The 20,881-nt window shown below is 45.3% G+C and overlaps 1 protein-coding gene across 7 annotated transcripts in view; it reads left to right on the top strand.

Moving 5' to 3' along the window:
* ACACA (acetyl-CoA carboxylase alpha) overlaps positions 1-20,881 on the top strand; it is a 114,746-nt gene that overhangs the window by 11,320 nt on the left and 82,545 nt on the right. For 6 of the 7 annotated variants that reach the window (XM_034068787.1, XM_034068790.1, XM_034068788.1 and 3 more), the window contains 17 exons: positions 7,399-7,531; positions 8,149-8,287; positions 8,511-8,620; positions 9,044-9,125; positions 9,765-9,863; positions 10,428-10,534; positions 11,233-11,343; positions 11,847-12,056; positions 12,618-12,788; positions 14,423-14,584; positions 14,871-15,034; positions 15,854-16,004; positions 16,496-16,599; positions 16,860-16,941; positions 18,062-18,207; positions 19,117-19,267; positions 20,591-20,725. In XM_034068787.1, the coding sequence (XP_033924678.1) occupies positions 7,399-7,531; positions 8,149-8,287; positions 8,511-8,620; positions 9,044-9,125; positions 9,765-9,863; positions 10,428-10,534; positions 11,233-11,343; positions 11,847-12,056; positions 12,618-12,788; positions 14,423-14,584; positions 14,871-15,034; positions 15,854-16,004; positions 16,496-16,599; positions 16,860-16,941; positions 18,062-18,207; positions 19,117-19,267; positions 20,591-20,725 (2,257 nt within the window). Of the gene's footprint in view, positions 1-4,903; positions 4,972-7,398; positions 7,532-8,148; positions 8,288-8,510; positions 8,621-9,043; positions 9,126-9,764; positions 9,864-10,427; positions 10,535-11,232; positions 11,344-11,846; positions 12,057-12,617; positions 12,789-14,422; positions 14,585-14,870; positions 15,035-15,853; positions 16,005-16,495; positions 16,600-16,859; positions 16,942-18,061; positions 18,208-19,116; positions 19,268-20,590; positions 20,726-20,881 lie in introns of those variants that run through there. The other variant, XM_034068791.1, reaches the window with a different exon arrangement.

The raw sequence follows: 20,881 nt of genomic DNA, 5'->3' as shown, positions 1-20,881 counted from the left end.
TACTCTGTTCCATCCTGGGATTTCAGGGGTAGATTAAAACCCTTCTCTATAAATGCCACCTGGAAAGTCTTTGGGTCTGTTTGTTTTGTGATAAATTGTTCTTAACTACTACTAAAATTAAATTCCAGCTTCAAAGGTAGTATCTTATATCAACTTCTTGTTTAAAATAGACTGAAATCCTGCACGCCTGCTGGTATTTATACATGAGGGCTCTGGTTTCAGAAGCAACAAAATGGGTGTAGAACACCTGACAGGCTCACAGTGACTGAAAGCCAAATTTTAGGAAGTAGTTTGTCTGCTACTTCTGATATTAAGCCCAAAGAGGCTTCAGCCTTTAGCATCTCACACTGTTTGGACTTCTCAGGCAACAGTCTCAATAAGTTACTGAGGCACTTAAGAAGAATGAATCAGCTATTTAAGTAATTTTGGAAGAATGCCTCAATTCTAGTGTGGATGCTGGTGTGTTGAGTGTGCCCAGCCTGGCACTGGGACACTGCCTAGAAACCGGTCCCTGCTTAGAAACCAGTTGTAGAGTGACTGCAGAGTGCTGAAAGTAATAAAGGATCCTTTTGAGCTGGTTCTGAATTAAGATCAATCCTTTTCCAGTCCAACTGTTTGTGGTCAGGAGAAGATTACACTTTAGAGCATTGATGTGGTAGAGATGGTCTTGTAAGAAGGTGGTGCTGTGATTGTATGCACAAATGTCTGATAGAAATACGAGCACACTTCAGTATCTGCAAGGCTGCATCCAAGACTGCTCCAGCTGCACCAGAAGGGATTTCTACTTTGCTGAACTGAATCCTTCCCATTCCACAACCACTGCTGGCATTGAAGGCTCCTCCTCCTCTGGCTCTGCTGTCCATGCTCTCAGTTGCCGTGGTGCTGCTGAGGTTTTAGTGCAGGGGTTAGCATCTCGGGGACCAGGAGGCCAATAAATAAACTGGAATTCCATGCTGCTTGCTGAGATGTTTTCCTTTGCTGTGATCAACTGCTGTTGGCTCAGCAGGTAGGGCAGAGTGGTACTGCTGCATGTTTCTGCATAGAGCTGTGCATCCTCAAGGAACCCCTGCCAGACCAAAGGCTTTGATTCCATTTTGTTCCCACTTCTGACAGTGAGGGACATTGTGATGTATGTTTAGAATTTCATCCACCAGGAGAGAAAGGCTGAATTCCCTCCTGTATCTGCTGGAAAAGAAGGAACTTGTCAGGTGTGCTGGGTTCTGAACTGCTCCCAGTTACACTGACCACCTCTTGAAAGCTACTCCGTTTAGGGAACAAATCCACTTTAAAGAACTTTTCTTCTGCATACTTCTCAACAGGGAGAGTTTTGTATTGCTGTAAGAAGTATTTTACTGCCTTTGACTCAGTTAACGTGGCAAACATCCTCTCTAAACTCAGTAATTCGTAGGGAGGTGTTGCAGAGATCTGCGGGCTGAGGTACCACAGCAGTGACAGCAGCCCTGACTTGCTTACTTGTCTGATATTTATAATTGGAAAGATAAGGAGGTACTATTTTGCCCCTATCAGAATATGCTGTATCAACAGCTCTGTAGTTTGGGAACCAAAATAGTGTCTTAGGCTAAAGACCTGCCCCGAGGCTGCTCAAAACCTGCACTAGCAGGAAAGTGAAGTGGTACTCCAGGAGTAGGGAGAGGGCTGAGCTTGGCTTTTTGTGGAGCATCCTTAATTTAATTCCCTGAAATCCTTGTGCTCAGTGCTTTATCGGAGTTGGGTTGAGTTTTGTTGCCTTTGATTTGTAGGTTGAAGCACTGATATCCATCAGTGTCTGCATTCAAGCCAGCTGCTCTGTCTCTTTAAAATCATGGGTGAACACTGTCTCTGAATAGGTCCAGTTTGCTGCCTCCCAGTGCCTATTGCCCAAGACAGAGTGAGCCATTTAGTCCAGCTCTGGAATTCTGCATTCCTTACAACACTGTGGCTGTCCTTGCTCTTTCTGCCTTTCTGTGAAATTGATTTGAAAGGCAGATCTAAAACAGGAGCAGATATGGATGCTTCAGCTGGCTCAAGTCTTACCACCCAGATCAGATATATGTTCACATCAGAGCTTACATATTTATGAAACATAAAGCCCAAACTGATGGTGCTGCTGCCATCTCTCCACATCCTTTGCAGGCCAAATACAGAGGGGAAAAAATAGAGTCCATTCTGAGGGTGTGTGTGTGTGCTGCAGTCTCCCGAAGGCTGCCTTTCAAACAAGGCAGCTGATGCATCACTCACTGCCTTTGGAACAAACCGCTACGTCACTGATGGCACTTGGCATGTTGCAGTGCTGGGATCAATGCAGGCTCCTGGCTGCGATGTGCGTCAGGTATGTGGCTCTAATAGATGCTTTTTATCTTGGAGGGAAGAACAGGAGAGAGCTGCGCAGGCTTCCCCTTTGTCTGCCAGCAGGCCGAGGGACTGAAGAGGGAGGATGGTTTTCATATGCTGTTTGCCTTTTGGGCTCTGAGTAGTGTTACGTTTAGGAAATGAGGATTGTAGGGAGTGTGCGTGTTCCATGGTAAGTATTGTATGAGAACAACATCCTGGGGTAGCATATTTGTGCAGGGATGTCACAGCAAATCGTGGCTGTTGATTTCCCAGTGGTGAATTCAGCTGAGAAGGAGGCAGGATGGAATGGCTTTGAGCAGTGCTGAAGCTGCTCCTGTAACGTCAAGCTGTGTGTGTACGAGTGGGATTTGTTTCCTTGCAGCTACAATGCTCAGACACTGTTTGGATCAAGGGCTGTGGGTGGGGCTTTTGGAGCAGGTATTTGGGAAACTGCTTTTGTGAAGCCTGAAAAATAACCTTTCAGTTGTACTGTGTATAAATTTTAACCAAATCGGGATCAGAACCGGAGGAAATGTAACAGAGCTGTAGATCATACAAGTGTTCTGATTTGAAAATGATGGAATATAGCATTTACTGCTTTCATGCCTGGCAGTGTTCAAGGCAGGGTTGGATGGGGCTTGGAGCAACCTGTACTAGTGGAAGGTGTCCCTGCCTGTGGCAGGGGTTTGAACTGGATTAGCTTTCAGGTCCTCTCCAGCCTAAACGAGGCTGGGATTCTATGAATATCAGTTGGGTTTTACTGGTCTCACATGGTGGGAACCAGAAGAGAAGGTGGTGCAGATTTTCCCAAGCAGAGTCTGTAGGTTCATGATTCTCAGCCCTTACGATGGCTTCTTTGGACCTGATGGAATGGTGGGTTTGTGGTGGCCTCCCTGCAGAGGTGAAGGGAAGTGGGAGCCTGGAGAACCTGGGAGAGCAGGGTGTCATGGCTCCATCTGTGCCTGCTGGGTGTGGGAGCAGGGTCTGCAGCACCCCTGGCTGAGTGCTGTGGCCAGAGGCCCCTCAGGGTGAAGCCAGTACTGATTTTTCTTGCATACTGCTGTTTTAAAAGGAGTTAAATGGGGAAGTTGGGTAGTTTGAGCAGTTCTTCAAATAGGAACAAAGGCGGAGAGGTGCGAGAGGCATTTAGTTATTAGGTAGATACATAACGTTGGGGTTTTCGCCCTGTCTCGTCTCTGGTGATTTCTCTCCCCTCTCAGTACCACAGTGTGTCGCTGTCGCCTTTAACCTCCTGCTAACAAAGCTTGAGGAAACTGGATCTGCAGAGGGGTTGTTTTGCTTACAGTCTATCGGGCACATGCTGGTCGTTGCTGATTTTGTCTCTGCTGTTCTTAGCTCCCTGTCCCCTGCGGTGACCTTACCTTGCCCTCAGGGTTCCGTGCTGTCATCACGTGAATGTGACACTTTTCATCCTTGTTCCTTTTTTTAAGTGATCCTGGCCTGGGTGATGCACACACATTCCAAGAGTGTGTGCTATGGAATAAAAGCTGTGCTGCCCGCGAATGGCCCTGCACTGGAACAGACCCAAATGTCATGGAATTGAGATATGTGAGCCGGTTGCTGTGTCTAGTTCCAGGCCAGGTTTGCTCCTCACTGTACTGCTGCAGTCATTGCCCTTACCCTGGTTGTACCCCAGAACTTTCAATTTATGTATTCACATAGGCTCAGTACTGAGCAAACTTTATTCCTTTCTCCAATGATGTTATTGAACCTTGGAACACTTTATTTTGATAGCACTTGGAGGAATCTCATTTCCATTTTATAGGTGGAGAAACAGAGGCACAGAAGCTGTGACTCGTGCAGGTCTCACAGCTTCCAAGTGGGTGCCCAGCACGTTCTGTTGTCTCTTGGCTGGATCAGTATCGTGTCCTGTGTACCTGTGCAAACTGTGCCTCTGACTTTCTTCTTATCACCTCTGGAATTGCTTTCCTTGCCACCTCCCCACCCCTCCTGGAAATGTGGTATTAAATCCTATGTGTGGCTTAGATCCTTTGGGCAAACCAGCCCCTGTGCTGCATTTATTCTGTCTGCCTTTGCTGTCAACAGTGAGGTGCCTGCTCCTGTCTAGGCATGTTGGTTTCTGTGAGTGTTGAGGGAGCACATGAGGACACCCTGCGCTCTCCACTTCCTTGCATGACCTCTGCTGTGGGGAGCAGGAGCTGGAGCTCACTGCTGCTTGGAGGAGCCGCTGCACATCACCGGGGCTGCAGCAGCAGTGCTGGGCGTTAAGCCTGGTTGCGTAACCTGTAGCTCATTTTCTCTCTTTCCTGATTAGCTGCTTTCCTCTGAATGCAGAAGGGGGAAGCTGCTCCCTGCACTGTGCGTGCTGTGTCACGGGAGAGCAGCTTGCACACACAGAGGGGTGGTGGAAAGCAAGGGACAAAGGTTAAAAGAGTGAAGCAATCTGGGAAGCGCCACAGCTTGAAGGAGAACTGCACGGAGCTGTTTGCAGCTTTCTCCTGCAGGGGTTTGAGCTGCAGGGCTCTCAGAATCAAATAGCAGCAGCAGCAGTGCTAGAGGAGCTGTAAGCGAGCCTGAAATCTGTTCATTCCCTCACTGAGACAGCATGGAGGATTCTGCAGAGCAGAGTCAGGAAATGAGATATCACATGCTGCAAAGGTAAGGGTTACGGATGCGAGCGTCTCCTCGGCGCAGCAGCTCTGCTGGGCTATACGCATGAAGATACTGCTGGGCTAGACAAGTAAAGATACACAAAAAGTGAGAATGCCACTCTGCATTGGGACTGCGTGCTGCTGTTTTTCCATCTTCATTTCATCCTTTGAAAGGATCCTTATCCTTCATCCTTGCCAGTTGCCTTGAGGTGTCTGTGCATGCAGTCTGCAAGCAGGATGCTAGAATACATCTTAGCGAGGGAATCAGTGTTAAAAGAGTTGGAGATTCTGCATGACCTCCTGCTCTATCAGCTCCAAAGGATAGATGGGTGTTTTGGAAGGTCTTGCCTAACAAAACACAGCAGCTGTGAGCTGGTGGTTAGGAGGGATGGCTCAACTCAGCATTTATTCTGTTTTGTTTAGAGCTTAGTATTCTTTTTGCTGTGCTGCCCAACCTCTACCTCATCTTGCCCTGCAGAAAAAGAATCATCTCTCCTGTTTTGACACAACATGCAGCCAGTGGTTATTAGTAAATAAAGCTAATGTAAAGTTCTTGGTATGTTTGCTGCCACAAACTAAACTGAACTCTACTTGCTTGTAAACAAGTATTTGTGCATTATTTTGGATGATGAACCTCTGGTTCTTTTGACATTTCAGCTGGAGCAGTATCTTCATGTGTATAGTAGAAATTACTACAGGCAGGATAGTTCCTATTCATGTGTGTTCACACATTCTGATCCCAGGATTTTGATGTCTTATTCCTGGTTTTGGTGTGACTGCCCTAATAAACCTGCAGTGAATAAACCTGTCTCACTTGTTGGACTGTGCTCCTTGACATAGAGTCTGACCCTTTTAAAACACACAAATTTAGTACAAATTCAACCTTAACTGCACCTTTCCTCTTTTCTTGCCTGTTAGCTCCTCACCTTGAATTCTTGAGCTTATTACAGCAGTCTGTGAACTCTTGCTGATAGGGACAAGTTTTAAGTTCATTGACAGTGTTTATTTCTGAAAGTGCAGTTAAGAAGGGAAAGTAATACAGGGGAGAAGGTTTGCTCACTTCACTCGATCTGTGCCTTTCTCTGGGTATCAGCTAGCAGGTTACTGGACTGGGTGTGCAGCCAGTTGAATATCCCTGAATCTCACTGGAAGACAGGCATCTGTTTTTGTTACATGCTTTAAAATCACCCCACTGATCTTGTTTTTCTGTTGCCTTCTCCACTCTTGGCTTCAGGGATTGCTTCAAGGCCTCTTTCACTCTGCATAGAACAGGTTTTCACTTATACCAAGACTCAACTTGAAGTCAAGCATGGCCATTTGTCATGGGAGGAAAAGAGTGATACATCTGAGCTTCAAGGGCTGCTTTCTGGTTGTTCTGGAAAATCTTAAAAACAACACTGGAGTTTGCCACAGTAGAAGGGAAGAACCTGCTTCATCCTGTGTCTGATAGATTGGCATGTCTTTATGGTCAGATCTAGGCATTGATCTTGCCTTACCTGAAAATGTCACCTTTCCTTCTCATACAGGTCATGGTTGATGATACCAGATTTGGCATGTAGCTTTTTGAGTAGGTTGTTCTAGATGACGTGGGTCCAGATCTTCCTTGTTAATGTGTACTGCAAGGTGTAGGCTGTTTTAGCACTGTGATTGTTCAGAAGAAGCATGCGTAAGAGAAGAATCTGGACTTAACCAGACACTTGCTACAGTTAGACCAGGGCTTCTTTCATGAGCAAGTTTCTTAGTCAGAACACATGTTATTGCTGCACAGTTAAGGAGGGTCTGCATTCCAGATGGGTAAATCTTCATAGGCCATCACATATTTATGGGGAAAAGTGAGGGGGAATCTATTTCCCCACAGGCTGTCACAGGGTGCCTCTAACAGTAGCTCATTTCCAGCCAGGAAGCTCCAAACCTCATGTGAGGCAGTGAGCCCCACAGTTACAGCTCTCAGCTACCTGACCTCGGTGGCTGTGCATATGAAGGGAGAATTCTAGATGCTGCACATGGCTTGGCTTGTCCTTGGCTTGGTTTTCCTGTCATGCCCTCCCTGTGGTGTTGCTCAATGGTAGCAGCTCTCCAGCAGCTGATCAGGGCAGAGGTTAGGGTTTCCCATGGCCCAAGGGCAGCCAGGACTGGGCCTGCCTGGCTCCTGGGGACTGATGCTGCAGTGGTACCACTGCTCTAATAACACCGACCCCCTCGGTTGCTGTTGGGTCTTCCCAAAGCACTGGGTTGTTTAAATACCTTCCCACCACTCATCCCTCCTTCCTAACCAGTCATCCCTGTAAAAGCTGAAGACCAGGTCCTGGTGGCCCGGAGGTAAAAAGTGATCTGCTTCTCTGTCTGGGGAATATGGTCAAGGGGAACTTTACCAATGATCTGTGTACATCTGCACTGCCAAGTTGCCTTTTTCTGTCTCCCACGTTTTTCCTAGGCCCAGCATGTCTGGTTTACACCTTGTAAAGCAAGGCCGGGACAGGAAGAAAGTTGATGTGCAGCGGGATTTCACCGTGGCTTCTCCAGCAGAATTTGTTACTCGGTTTGGTGGGAATAAGGTTATTGAAAAGGTAAATTATTGACCTCATTCTCTTTGGCATGTTGCGTTGTTTTCCCTTCTCTTGAGCGAGGATGTCTCTCGAGAAGGCTGTCCACTGCTGATACCAAACTCAATACTCCTGAACTTGAAAGTTGTGCTTGTGCCTGTAACCACTGTGTTCCCATTTCATTTTCTGTGTGATAAATAAACATCCCATTATTTTAGCTTAGTGTGACGGGGGAAAATTTGTGTGAGCCTGAGCTCTTCTGGAGCTACAGAAGGATTTATGGAGAGCTGTAGCAAAGTAGACTGGAAAAAAACTGAGAAATGTGTTTAGAAATACAGACTCATTTAATGGATGATGTCTCTTCTTATCAGACAGTGGAAGTTTCAGGTACTGGTTAGGCCTATTTTCCTGTGTCCTTCTGCTCTTTAATCCAAATGAGACATAACACATTAAAGTCTTTATGGTCACGTAAGAGCCTATTTCTAAATTGACTGATGGGCTGTTAAATATTCTTGCTGAATTGAATGCTGCCCAAGGAAACTGCACAGCCCCAGAATTGGACCAAGAGTCTGCAGAGAACTTTTTCATTATCATTTGGTGTTGTTTGGACTCTGTTTCATTCCTGCTTCTAACATGCTCAGGTGCTGATAGCAAATAATGGCATTGCAGCGGTGAAGTGCATGAGGTCCATCCGCCGGTGGTCCTACGAGATGTTTCGAAACGAGCGGGCCATCAGATTTGTTGTTATGGTGACTCCTGAGGATCTGAAAGCAAATGCAGGTGAGTTATGAAGACCCCTGAAGGTGCAGAACTCTCTCCTCGCACAGATCTCTGTGCCCACAAGAAGTTCAATGTTTGTCCGTGCATCACATCCCATTCTGGCAAGTAATTGATCCTTCTGGGAGGAGATGGAGTACTTCCAGTGCTGTAGATTTAGGGAACTTTAGACCAAGTCCTGTTTATTAGATTTGCAATCTAAAAGAGCCCTTCTTTGTGTTTGCAGAGTATATTAAAATGGCAGATCACTATGTCCCAGTTCCAGGAGGACCAAACAATAACAACTATGCAAATGTGGAGCTCATTCTTGATATTGCAAAGCGGATTCCAGTGCAGGTGAGAAGGGTCAAAAGTACTTCTCAAAACAGGTGCTAACATACTTCTCTCTGGGGAGAAAGATCAAAGAAATTGAAATCACAGATCTATGGTAGCACCGGAGGGCACAATGCTTATTACAGTGCAGTGGATTTCCCAGCATGAATACCTGCAGGAGGTGGAAGGTTCCCTTCAGCCTTTTGCTTCCTGCACTTAGTTGCTCTTCGACAGCTTCCTGCAGCAGCCTTCTTTGACTTGTCTACAAGATGCAAGGCAGTAGCCCTTTAAACTGAACTTACCGTGTAGTTCAGGGGACTGGTCTGGCTCATGAATGTGATGAGGCTGTTTCCAGTGGGGAAAAGAAAGACGTTAAGTATCTGCATGCCTCCTGTTTCTGCTTGTTCTCCTAAAACAGAGAGTAAATTATGCTATTTTCTTCTGCAGGCTGTGTGGGCTGGCTGGGGCCATGCATCCGAGAACCCTAAACTACCAGAGCTTCTCCACAAAAATGGGATTGCTTTCATGGGTGAGGATATACTCTTCTGATCTGATGTCTGGTCCCTGTTTTAAGATGGGGAAGTTTAGGGGGAGAAAATCCTGAGTCTGAAAGAGAGCCCTGAGGGATGGTTTACAAGTGCAAGGTGAATTATATGTTCTTTACGGTAGTCAGAGCAACACACTGTGCTGTCTAATGGTGTACTCTGTTACCAGTCACTGAGGCTAATGAAAACAGATAAGGTTTGGACATGTGCTGGGAATTAGTTCTTGTATGGGAGAACTGGCAAGTTCTCCAACACACCTTTGACTATTGTGGATCCAAAATCAGAAAAGATTCCTGTTAAAGCAGGTTGTTTCACAAGCTGAGTGTCCCTGTTGTCATTTTGAAGAGGGTGTTTGTAGTTAGGGTTTCTGGAAAGGGTGGAGTTTTCCATGAACAGTCCAGGAAGTTTGTGATTTGGTTAGCAGTGTATTAACTAAGTGCTGGAGATGTTTGATGTGGTAAACCTCATCCCCAAACCACAGGATTCTGCATGTTAAATGAAGTTTTGGACAAGTGTGATGTTTAAAACTAAAGATAGGCATGAAACCTAGATTAGACTTCTGGATGTTTGACTAATGGCTACTGTCTCTTGTGTTTCTCATGTGTTGTTTTTGCTCTTTGCAGGTCCTCCAAGCCAAGCAATGTGGGCCTTAGGTGATAAAATTGCTTCTTCGATAGTGGCACAGACTGCTGGAATTCCAACTCTTCCTTGGAGTGGCAGTGGTAAGAAGGAAACTGCCATGTGTTTATCAGGATCATTCTAGTAGTTTTTCTTCCTCACGTCTAATCTTTAAGAAGTGTCTCTGCACAAATAGGTGCTCCAAGGGATGTTCCATCTGTTCAGAATTTCACACCTGTATTTGAGGCTTAGCTACTGTGATACGTATGGGTATGCCAGGCAGAATTTATGCATTGTGTAATGGGCTATAGGTCTAACAGAACAGCTGTACTGTCTGGCATTTCTGCAGTCTTCTAGCATGGAGCGTGTAGTTTTGGAGCACATGGCCAATACTCTGCTTCCATGGAAGCAGTATGCAGTTTGAAAAGGCTGTAAATGACAGCAGAATTGCACAGGGGAAATGAAAGAGGGTATCACTTGTTGCATCTGCTCCCCAGGAAGCAGAAATATCTCTTTGCATTCTGCACTCTCTCCCTTTTAAATGCTTCCAGACCAGTTCCTTGTGGAACTGGTTTCTTTCTGCTGTGACTGTGTTTGACTGCTGTTTATTTCACTCATGTCTGCTGTGTGAGTTCTCACGACCTAAGAAGATGCTGCTTTTATTTCAGGTCTTCGAGTGGACTGGCAGGAGAATGATCTGCAGAAGCGTATCCTCAACGTTCCTCAGGAGCTGTATGAAAAAGGCTATGTGAAAGATGCAGATGATGGACTGCGGGTGGGTGGCTGCTGTTCTGGAGGTATTTGAGGTCTTGCTGCAGACAGCTAGAGGTTTGATGTATTTGTAATGGGAGGACGAACTAGAACTAGGCTGTCAGCCTCACAGAGCTGAGTCTTGGAATCTGGGAAGTGATCCTTCACATGGACCCAGCCTGCAGAATGAGGTGGGAATGAGGAGAGAGACAAGATATATGGAACCAGAGTTTTATTTCACTAAAGACTCTCTTCTGGTTTTTGGGTAATGTAGGAAGGAGGTGTTTTTAATAACGACCCATGACCTCATACTTGATCTTATCTTTTGCTGAGTTTCTCTTTGAGGAAGATTTCTGGAATAAGGAATATTCCTGGCACAATGCAGGGTTTGGGAGTTTTCCTTTGTGAAGAAAGGGAGTGGGATACATGATCTTTGTGTTACCCAGTGCAACGACTTCCTGTATTTTACAAAAGCTTTTCTGTGAGTTAGTGAATTTAATGACAGAAGATTTTGTGATCGCTTTGAGAAGCAAGAGTCACAAAAGCACTGCTCCTTTTTCCAACTTCAGGCATCCTCTCAAACTGGGATATTTGGTTTCTATCCCAGTCATGTCTTGGTTACTGAATAGTCAGGCATAGAAGCTTGGACACAAATCAAGAGGAAAATAAAGATCTTTTCAACCATTTTGTACTTACCCATGTTTTTCTGCCCATCTTGGTCAGGCTGCTGAGGAGGTTGGCTACCCTGTCATGATCAAGGCTTCTGAAGGAGGAGGAGGAAAAGGAATTAGGAAGGTTAACAACGCAGATGACTTCCCCAACCTATTCAGACAGGTAACTTTTCCTGTTGATTTGTGCTGTCTTGTTCTGAATGCTCAGGTTGGGTGATTCTGAGACCTATGTATCAGAAACGTTAAATAGCTGAAGAAGACTGCATTATGTGTCCAGAGCATGTTTAGCTACTTTGAATCATGAGTTCATGCTTTCTTTGCTCTGTATGCTGGCAGGATTTCACTCTATCTGCATATCCAATACAGTTGTCAAATGCCCAGACTTCACTGGAGATGCTAAATAAATCCAAGTAATGGAGGGCATGAGCAGTGTAACTCTAAAGTGTTGAGGGACACAAACCTTCTTTAGCTTGTGAGTTACTTAGGAAAGCAGAAAGGAAAGGAAATGGTACTGCAATTGTATACGAGTGAACAAAGTGTATTCTCAGCCTTAGGTGGCCCAGGGGATGCACTGTGGATGTTCCTTGCTTAAAAAATCAATTGGGATGATTGTGACTAAGGTGCTTATCAGAAATGGTCATTGCATTTGTGTTGTCTCTGTTGTAGGTTCAAGCTGAAGTCCCAGGCTCTCCTATCTTTGTGATGAGACTGGCCAAGCAGTCCCGGCACCTGGAGGTGCAGATCCTGGCAGATCAGTATGGCAATGCTATCTCCCTCTTTGGCCGGGATTGCTCTGTGCAGCGCAGGCACCAGAAGATTATTGAGGAAGCACCTGCTTCTATTGCAACTTCGGTGGTGTTTGAGCACATGGAACAGGTGAGCGGGGCTCTGCAGGTTCTCTGCCTTGTGGGACTCCAGAAACAGGCAGGACTTAGGGTTTTTTTTGGCATCATCAGGAGTTTTGCACTCCTGAATCTTTTAAAGGAGCAATATAGGGTTGTGTGTCCCACGCTGGTTAGCGTGGGCTCAAGTTCCCAATGGGACTCACATTCCAATACTGACTGAGTCCACCATGAAATAATATGACAATAATTTAATACCACGTAATATGACAAAAAACATCTAAACTGCACTTCTCTCCTCTTTTTGGGGTACATGCATTTTAAAGGCTGCTCCACAGCTGTCATATTAAAAGCAACCTGTAAGAGTTACATGAATTGTTTGATGCTGAATAATAAATATTTGCTTAAACTCTGGCTTCTGTAACTTGTAAATCAAAGCTCATGTGCCCCGTGCTTTTCTCTGAGCAGTTTTTAGGCCTGTTACAAGCTTTTGGGTGTTTTGGAATGCCAACCAAAAAGTCTGAAGTAGGAGGAATGGAGCCCAGTAACTGAGCGCAGGGCCTGGAAATCAAATACTTCTTTTCCTATATCCTAGTGTGCAGTGAAGCTTGCCAAAATGGTGGGATACGTGAGTGCTGGCACTGTGGAATACCTGTACAGCCAGGATGGCAGCTTCTACTTTCTGGAGTTGAATCCCCGCCTGCAAGTGGAGCACCCCTGCACAGAGATGGTGGCTGATGTCAATCTGCCTGCAGCACAGCTCCAGGTGAGTCAAGTGCCCAGGTCTTGGCTTCTGGAGGCTTTCAGAAGTACTCAAACTGTATGAAGAGGCCCAAGCATGAAAAACCTGTTTTGCTGAAGGCTTAATAAAACAGGGGGGTGGATTGTTGTCTGAGTCAGAGCTCTGTGTTAAAACCAGATCACATACTCACACTCAGATGAATAGATTGTGGTACTGATAGAGGAGAGAATATAAAGCCAAATGTTAGAGAGCTCTCGTAAATATGACCTATATCTGCATGTGTGGATAGGTGATATGTGGCGTGTCCACATTTCCTCCTCTAAACACCCAATGATTCAAAGGCCTATTTTGGTCCTCCTGTACAGAACACCCAGCAGTTCAAAGGCCCATTCTGGTACTCTCAGCTTGGGATTGATCTTTTATGGCTGGAGCAAAGCTTTGTTCAGTATTCCAACGTATATATATGCATGTATGTATCTATCTATATGTATATGCATCCATTCTATTACAACTGTTTCACTAAGTTATGGCCTTGCTGTTGGGCTCTTTCTGATTTGGAAAGCAAAGAGAGGTTATTTTCTAGTTGTTTCTCCTGGACTGCTTCAGGAAAAAGGAGTGTGAAGACAAGCAATAATAGAGGAGTAAATAGAGGTAGGAAAACTGGTTTAAGGAGATGTTGTGTGTAAGAAAACTTGTCTCAACAGTCTTTAACCAAGACTTGTAGGTCAAGGGAGATGATCCTGCTCCTCTGCTCTGCTGTTGTGAGATTCCACTTGCAGCACTGTGTGTAATTCTGGTGTCCTCAACATAAAAGGGACACAGAGCTGTTGGAACAAGTCCAGAGGAGGGCCATGAGGATGATCGGGGACTGGAGCACCTCCCCTATGGAGGCAGGCTGAGAAAGTTGGGCCTGTTCAGCCTGGAGAAGAGAAGGCTGCATGGAGAGGCTGTTCATCAGGGACTGTGGTGACAGGACAAGGGGTGATGGGTTCAAACTGAAACAGGGGAAGTTCAGGTTAGGTATAAGGAAGAGGTGAGGGAGGTAAGGTGCTGGAACAGGTTGCTCAAGGGAGTTGTGAATGCTCCATCCCTGGCAGTGTTCAAGGCCAGTTTGGACAGAGCCTTGGTTTAGCGTGAGGCGTCCTTGTCCATAGCAGAGGGGGTTGGAAGTGGATTATCTTAAGGCCCTTTCCAACCCGAATCATTCCATGATTCTATGACTAGTTCAACTTCAAGCGCTGAAATTATTTTGTGAAACAAAAGTTGACAATTAGGAGCCTTCTGTCTCATGAGGACCTTTATATAACAGGCCTTATGTGTGCCCATCCTCAGCTGAGCCAGCACTGGCCAGCTTTCTCTGGAGCCTTTTAATCACTCAATGGAAAATACTGGCTGAAGGGCTTACGATGGATATTACACTGAGCCCAGCTGTCCTGAGAAGTATGAATGTTCCAAGACGTGTCAATGGAGAAGGCTCACATCAGAAAACAGCCATGTGTGTGTATCTGCTCCTGCAGAGAGTTGGTGAAGTTAATTCCTCAAGGAATAAGCACTCTTAGCTAGGAGGAAAACTTACTTAGTGGTGCTTTATTATTTGCATAATCATAATCACTATTATTACATGTATATTTATATATTTCTATTATATTTTTCCTTAGATTGCCATGGGGATTCCCCTCCACAGGATCAAGGATATCCGAATGATGTATGGTGTTTCTCCATGGGGAGATGCATCTATTGACTTTGAGAACTCAGCCCATGTCCCCTGTCCCCGGGGCCATGTCATCGCTGCACGTATCACCAGTGAGAATCCTGATGAGGTGAGTGCTTTAAACTCGTAGTTACTGATCACACACTGAGAACTGGGGCCTTACACCAAGGTTCAATCCCTGCTGCTGCTCCTTGCTGAACATTTTGGCAGCAAATAGATTCTTCCTTTAGCTCATGTAGCTGATGATTCTGTTTAAACACAGCCTGAACTTGTTTGTGTATATGTGATATTGCAGCACAAAAGTGCTCTGGCTTTCAGAACTCTGATTACTTCCCTAATTCTGGCTTATTTACTTTTTCTTTAGGGTGTATAGCAATGTCTGTCTGTCTTTACAGGGATTTAAGCCCAGTTCTGGAACAGTTCAGGAACTGAACTTCCGCAGCAATAAGAATGTCTGGGGCTATTTCAGTGTTGCTGCTGCAGGAGGGCTGCATGAGTTTGCTGATTCTCAGTTTGGTCACTGCTTCTCTTGGGGAGAAAACCGGGAAGAGGCCATCTCGTAAGTAGTCAGAAAAGTGGGAGAACCTTGGTAGTTGCTTGGTTTTGTCCTCTTTGATCCAAAGTGCCATGGAAAAACAAGACTGCTTCCTTACTTGTAGGAGTTTGAAGTTTCCCTCTCTTCACCTTGTTTCCCACAGCATGCTCAGGCTTCTCGTCCTGTCTTGATTCGCAGTTCCACTGTGTTGCACCTACATTTCTACACTTTTTTGCTTAGTTTATGTTCTATCTTTCTGTTTCATTCCTGCCTCGTGTGCCTGCTGCTGGTTATGGTGCAGCCACTGTTGTGTTGAAGTCTTTCCTAGAAGGCATTTGGGTGGAAGGCTTCTAACAGGGCAAACACTGATAACTTGTTAGGCCAGTGTCTTATAAATGTTCATAAGTCACTGAGCCTCCTTTTGTTGTGTGGAATGAGGAAGCATCCAGTCACAAGACAGGACTATCTGACCTGTCATCCAGGCTCCTTTTGCATCCATAGCCTTTCCTCTCTTCCATTCTTTGTGGGATGGAGACCACATCTGTCTTATCTACGCTCCTAACATGTGGTAAATGCCTATGCGGTAACAGTGGGAACGCCTGATTTATAGCTTGGCTGGCTGAGCTGTTCTTGCTCCTACCTGCACCAGATTGAAGGAAATTAACACTCCTTCATTCCCAAGCTTTTTAGAGGGAATCTTGGTCCTGTGCACATGTTCTTCTGCTGTTACCTTCAGGCTGTTCTTTCCCAGCAGCTCCTAGGGTGAAACTACCTGAAGTTAACCAGTTTGCACATTGTTGCTGTTAGTATGGGGTAGATAATAGGTTTTCTTCTCTCTTTCAGAAACATGGTAGTGGCTTTGAAGGAGCTGTCCATCCGAGGGGATTTCCGAACCACTGTGGAGTACTTGATTAAACTCCTGGAGACGGAAAGCTTCCAGCAGAACCGCATTGACACGGGCTGGTTGGATCGGCTTATTGCTGAGAAAGTTCAGGTGCAGCTGCTTCCTTTACAGACTGCAAATTGGAGTGAGAATGGAAAGGGGATGTGAGGTCAAGCTTGGTGCATGCTGGTTGCAAGAGAATAAGGATTTAGGAGTGATTGATTTAATCTTATTGCTTTATAAATTAATATTTTCATTGTCCTCAGTTCTTATTTATAAGAAACCATCATGAGATAGATCAGAAAAGCATCTTAGTGTACATGGGAATTAAAGCTGGTATTTTGTTTTGCAGTTTGGAACCAATTTAGTGGACATCTAGGTGGAGCCTCAAGGTGTGATCCAGGAATTAAGAAGTGTGGTTTTCTTTGAAGGAGTTACAAATGTAGTTCCTTCTGTTTGTATTTGCATGAATTCCTCATCAATTAAGAGAAGTTGGCCGTGAACCAGAAGTAAAGCTGAGATTTGTTGTTTCTGCAAGGGGTTGTCCAGAATGGACTGAAGCTAAGGGAGGTGGAATGGTGTTGTGTATTCTTCCTTTCTAGGCTGAAAGGCCTGATACCATGCTGGGAGTGGTGTGTGGAGCTCTGCACGTGGCTGATGTGAGCTTCCGAAACAGCGTCTCCAACTTCCTGCACTCTCTAGAAAGGTAAAATTGCTGAGAAGCCAACAGTCATGAGCTGTGATTTACAAGTTTGATTCAGGTCCAGTCCCGAAATACACAGAGCTTGTTGTCTGCTGACTGTTCTCTGGCAGACTCCTCCTAAGAAGAGGTGGTTTAAAAGCTTGCTCCCATCTTTCTGCTAGTGTTTTCCAAACTCTTGCATGCATCCTTGAACCTGCTTGGGCCCCTGGTAGCAGTTTGATGGCTTCTAAAAGACCAGTTTTGTTTCATACTTCACTTTCAAGGGGCCAAGTCCTGCCTGCTCATACACTGCTGAACACTGTAGATGTGGAACTCATCTACGAAGGACGGAAGTATGTGCTGAAGGTATGATGCACAGTGTGGTTACCCATCCTCTTGTCTCTTTTACTTGGAAATGCCTGTGCTGTTCTTGCTTAATCTTTGTAATGTATAATTACTGGAACTGGAATTACTCTGTGCGGAGTTCATTTTCTCTGTTGTAGTGGGGTTAGGCAATCAGTCCAATCTCCCTTATAATGATATCCCATCATGTCTCTCCGTTGCAATATCTCTGTAAGTGTTAGTCTTTCAAGGTCAAGAAATGCTCTGCATAGGGTGAAGAAAACTTTGTTACTGGCAAAGTATACTGCCTGTTGGTTCACCAGAACTTTTGACTGATGTCTCTGAACACATAGATCTGCTCTGTTGGTGTTTGAACCCACTTTCATCAGCATGACCAGAATCTGTAGCATTTTTTCCTTCTAGTGGTGCTTTTTCTTTGCTATGTGCAAAAAGACCATGTTAGAAACACTGTTGAGAGGTTTCAAAACCAAGTGTACAAGGGTTAGGAAATCCTGCACTGAAGATTGCCTGTGCAATCTCAATGAGCTTACTTGGGCAAATTTATTATGGTGCAGCTTTTAATGACGTGGCCGTACACTGCTTTTTGCAGCTGTAAATATTCTGCACCTCCATGGTTGTATTTTGGCACTCCTTTGGTGAGAGGCACTGAACAGCCCTAAAGGGTGTTCTAAGCATTTACTCAGCTTCAAGCAGGAGCTCTGTGGCAGAGGCTGTGACAGGATGCCTTTCTCCAGGGAGAGCTTTAGCTGCTTTCTCCATAAGACTGTCTCTTTTTTGTTGCTTCTCTTGTTCATTAGGCAATATTAGTATATGACAGTGCTTTGTGTGTAGATCAGGGTGAAGAAATGGTGTATGATTCAGTCCTGTACTATTAATGCATAGGTGTGAAAGGATTTAATCAAGATTAATGGACAGCATTAGTTCAGGCATCTCTCAACTGCTAAATGCTTGGCCTTGTGATCCTAAATTCTTCTGCTTTTCCCACCTAACATGAGAACAAGTGGCTCTGTTGCCCTTCAGTTCCCACTGTTGGAGTGCTGGAAAACTGTCTGTTGTGGCAACCAAGGCACTATAAATGCTGGGTTCATTTCATGGGCTCCATACTGTTCTTGCGGACCTGCAGGTGACCCGACAGTCTCCCAATTCCTATGTGGTGATCATGAACAGCTCCTGTGTGGAGGTGGACGTGCACCGGCTGAGTGATGGAGGACTGCTCCTGTCTTATGATGGCAGCAGCTATACTACCTACATGAAAGAAGAAGTGGACAGGTAGCAACCTGCAAAGATCACTGTTTAATTTGCATACAAGCCAGAATTAGGTATATTTGTAACTTTACACATCAGTTGGGAATGGAATGCTCTGCTAGGAAGAGGCTACTGGGTGTAGCATGGATGAGCTTAAAAGGAGAAGTTGCTTTCACCTGAAGAGCAGATCTTGGCTACTGTTAGAGCAAAGATCTGGATGTGTGTGGAGTCCATGTTCTCCTGCTGGTTCTTTGAAAGTGCCCTTTTGGATTATAAAAAACCCAAACAAAAGCCAGAATATGAAAATCTTTAAAATCCTTGAAACCCCACAAGTGCCTCAGAAACAGACCCAAGATTTGCTGTTCCAGGGCATTCCCTCAAAACTCCCTGCAGGGATCATAACCATAAGGTCCCTAAATCTCCTGTCTTCTGGAACATGAACCAGTGCCCCCTCTGCTGCCTTCTTTTCTGTGACAAATGCAACGAATCTGGTCAGGAATACAAGGAGAATTTGGGCAGCTCCTGCTCTCGTAGGCTTTGTGCTGGACACAAGATGATTTTGCATGGGTAGTTTGGTGCATGTGATGAGTGTTAATGTGTAGCAAGTGTCATCTGCAATAACACCAGGCTTTGTTTATATGAAGTCTGGAACTTCCTTGGTTCTGGTTCTGGCAATGGATGTTTTGTGGAGAAGCAGCACAAAAGTGGCACACAACCAACCTTGCTAAGGGCTGTTGTGTCTGGTTTCTGATCCTTGGCTTCCATAGTCTTAGTTTGATACAGTTAACGTGAACTTTCAGATGCAGGGCTGGGCCTTCCAGCTCAAAGAGCTGGTTGAGGGGGTGTTCTTCAGGGAAAGAGAGAAAGAATTTTCCCCTTTGCATGTTTTCCCCAAGAAATTCTGTTGCAGTGATTTATCCCGTTCTTTCCCAGGTATCGCATCACTATAGGGAACAAGACCTGTGTGTTTGAAAAGGAGAATGATCCCTCCATTCTGCGCTCCCCTTCTGCTGGGAAGCTTATCCAGTACGTGGTGGAGGATGGGGGCCACGTGTTTGCTGGCCAGTGCTTTGCAGAAATAGAGGTAAAAGAGTCTCAGAGAACTGACTTGACTGCAGATGCTGAGTCTGCCCAGGCAAAAGCTGGTGTGGGGGGTGAGAAGTTGAATGTTTTCAAGCTGGGAACTGAGCACAAGGGATAAGTCACAGTATTTCCTTCCTAGATGTTGTCTGAGCTAACACAGGAATCAGCGGTGACAGTTGACAGGGTGGGGAAGAAATTAAGAGCTTAACAGCTGAAATGGGAGTGTTGATGCCTGTATTTCAAGTGATAAGCAAAATTTCTGTCAGATAACCATAACCATGATTATGCTCTTGCTGTGACACCAAGGTAGAGTGGTGTCCATGTGTTCTGTGTTTTCCAGCTGTGGTAAAGAAGGCTGTGTGTAGACTACTGTTTAGCAGTGACACAGACGCAGAAACAGTCACATTATAAGATTAAGTAGCAAATTGAGAGTTCTCTGATTACCTGTTTATTTATCAGGTTGATCTGATGAGTTAATCAGTGTCACTCCTCCCTTCTCCCTTGGAAGTTCCTTAACTCTTGGAGAAGAGGAGGTTGAACAATTTCTGCATCACTGTGAGGAAAGCAGGAGAGATTGTGTAGGAGTGAATGGCTCAAACAGATTTGAGGGAGGGGAGGGTGTGTGTTGACAGAGGGGCAATTAAACCCCTTGAGGACAATGTGTAGGAGAAAAATATCAAGCCAGAGATCCAGATATTTTCTGTAAGTGTTTTTACACTGCAACAGAGCTGTGGCTAAGAAGGAACCACCTACTCAGTTCCTGTGCTCCCAGTTGTGTTGTGTAGTATACCAATGGTAAAACTAAGCCATCTCCCCTCATACCCAGCCCTTCTGCACTGCAGGCAAAGAGCTTTCATGTTGATGTGAGGAAGAATCTCTGCGAAGAGCAGTCCGAGACCTGTGACCTCTAGAAAGCAATCCTGGTTCTCTCTGCTAGAAGTGAATGTGTTGCTGTAGCCTTTGCAAGTGGCTCACTGACCTCCAGCCCTTAGAGCGCAGTGAACTCTATTGCCACAGTAAATTGTATCTGCTTTTTTCATCGTGTTGAATATGGGACCTTCATGAGTACCTATTGGTCTAGGCAGTGTGGAACAGATGACATTCCTGCTGCGCTAGTTTGTGGCCAGTTATTCCATTCTACCGTTCACTTCATTGTCTGGGGTTTCATTCCCAGTGCTTGTGTTTTTAAGCCTTTGGAAAAGTCTGAACCCAAAAGGTACTCATGGAGCTTTGCCTGTGGTAGGATACTGGCTGCTGGCTCACAGAACTAGAACCACTGGGGGAACGTGGCAGCTGAGTGGGTAACGTGTTTCCCTTGCTACAGGTAATGAAAATGGTGATGACACTAACAGCAGGAGAATCAGGCTGCATCCATTATGTCAAACGCCCAGGAGCCGTCTTGGATCCAGGCTGTGTGATTGCCAAGCTCCAGCTGGATGATCCTAGCAGGGTTCAGCAGGTGAGAAGTTGCAGGAAGCACAGATGTTTGTTGTGATTTTAATAGGGGAGTGATGTTGAGAGTGGTACAAGATGGTCCTGTGTAAGAAACCAATTTCAGATGTGTGCAATGTACTGGAATTGTCACTTTACCACTCCTTTGTCTCAGATGAGGACT

Source organism: Melopsittacus undulatus, chromosome 13, assembly GCF_012275295.1.
Source record: "Melopsittacus undulatus isolate bMelUnd1 chromosome 13, bMelUnd1.mat.Z, whole genome shotgun sequence".
Classification (NCBI taxonomy): domain Eukaryota; kingdom Metazoa; phylum Chordata; class Aves; order Psittaciformes; family Psittaculidae; genus Melopsittacus; species Melopsittacus undulatus.
This window is presented reverse-complemented; position numbering and strand designations above follow the sequence as displayed.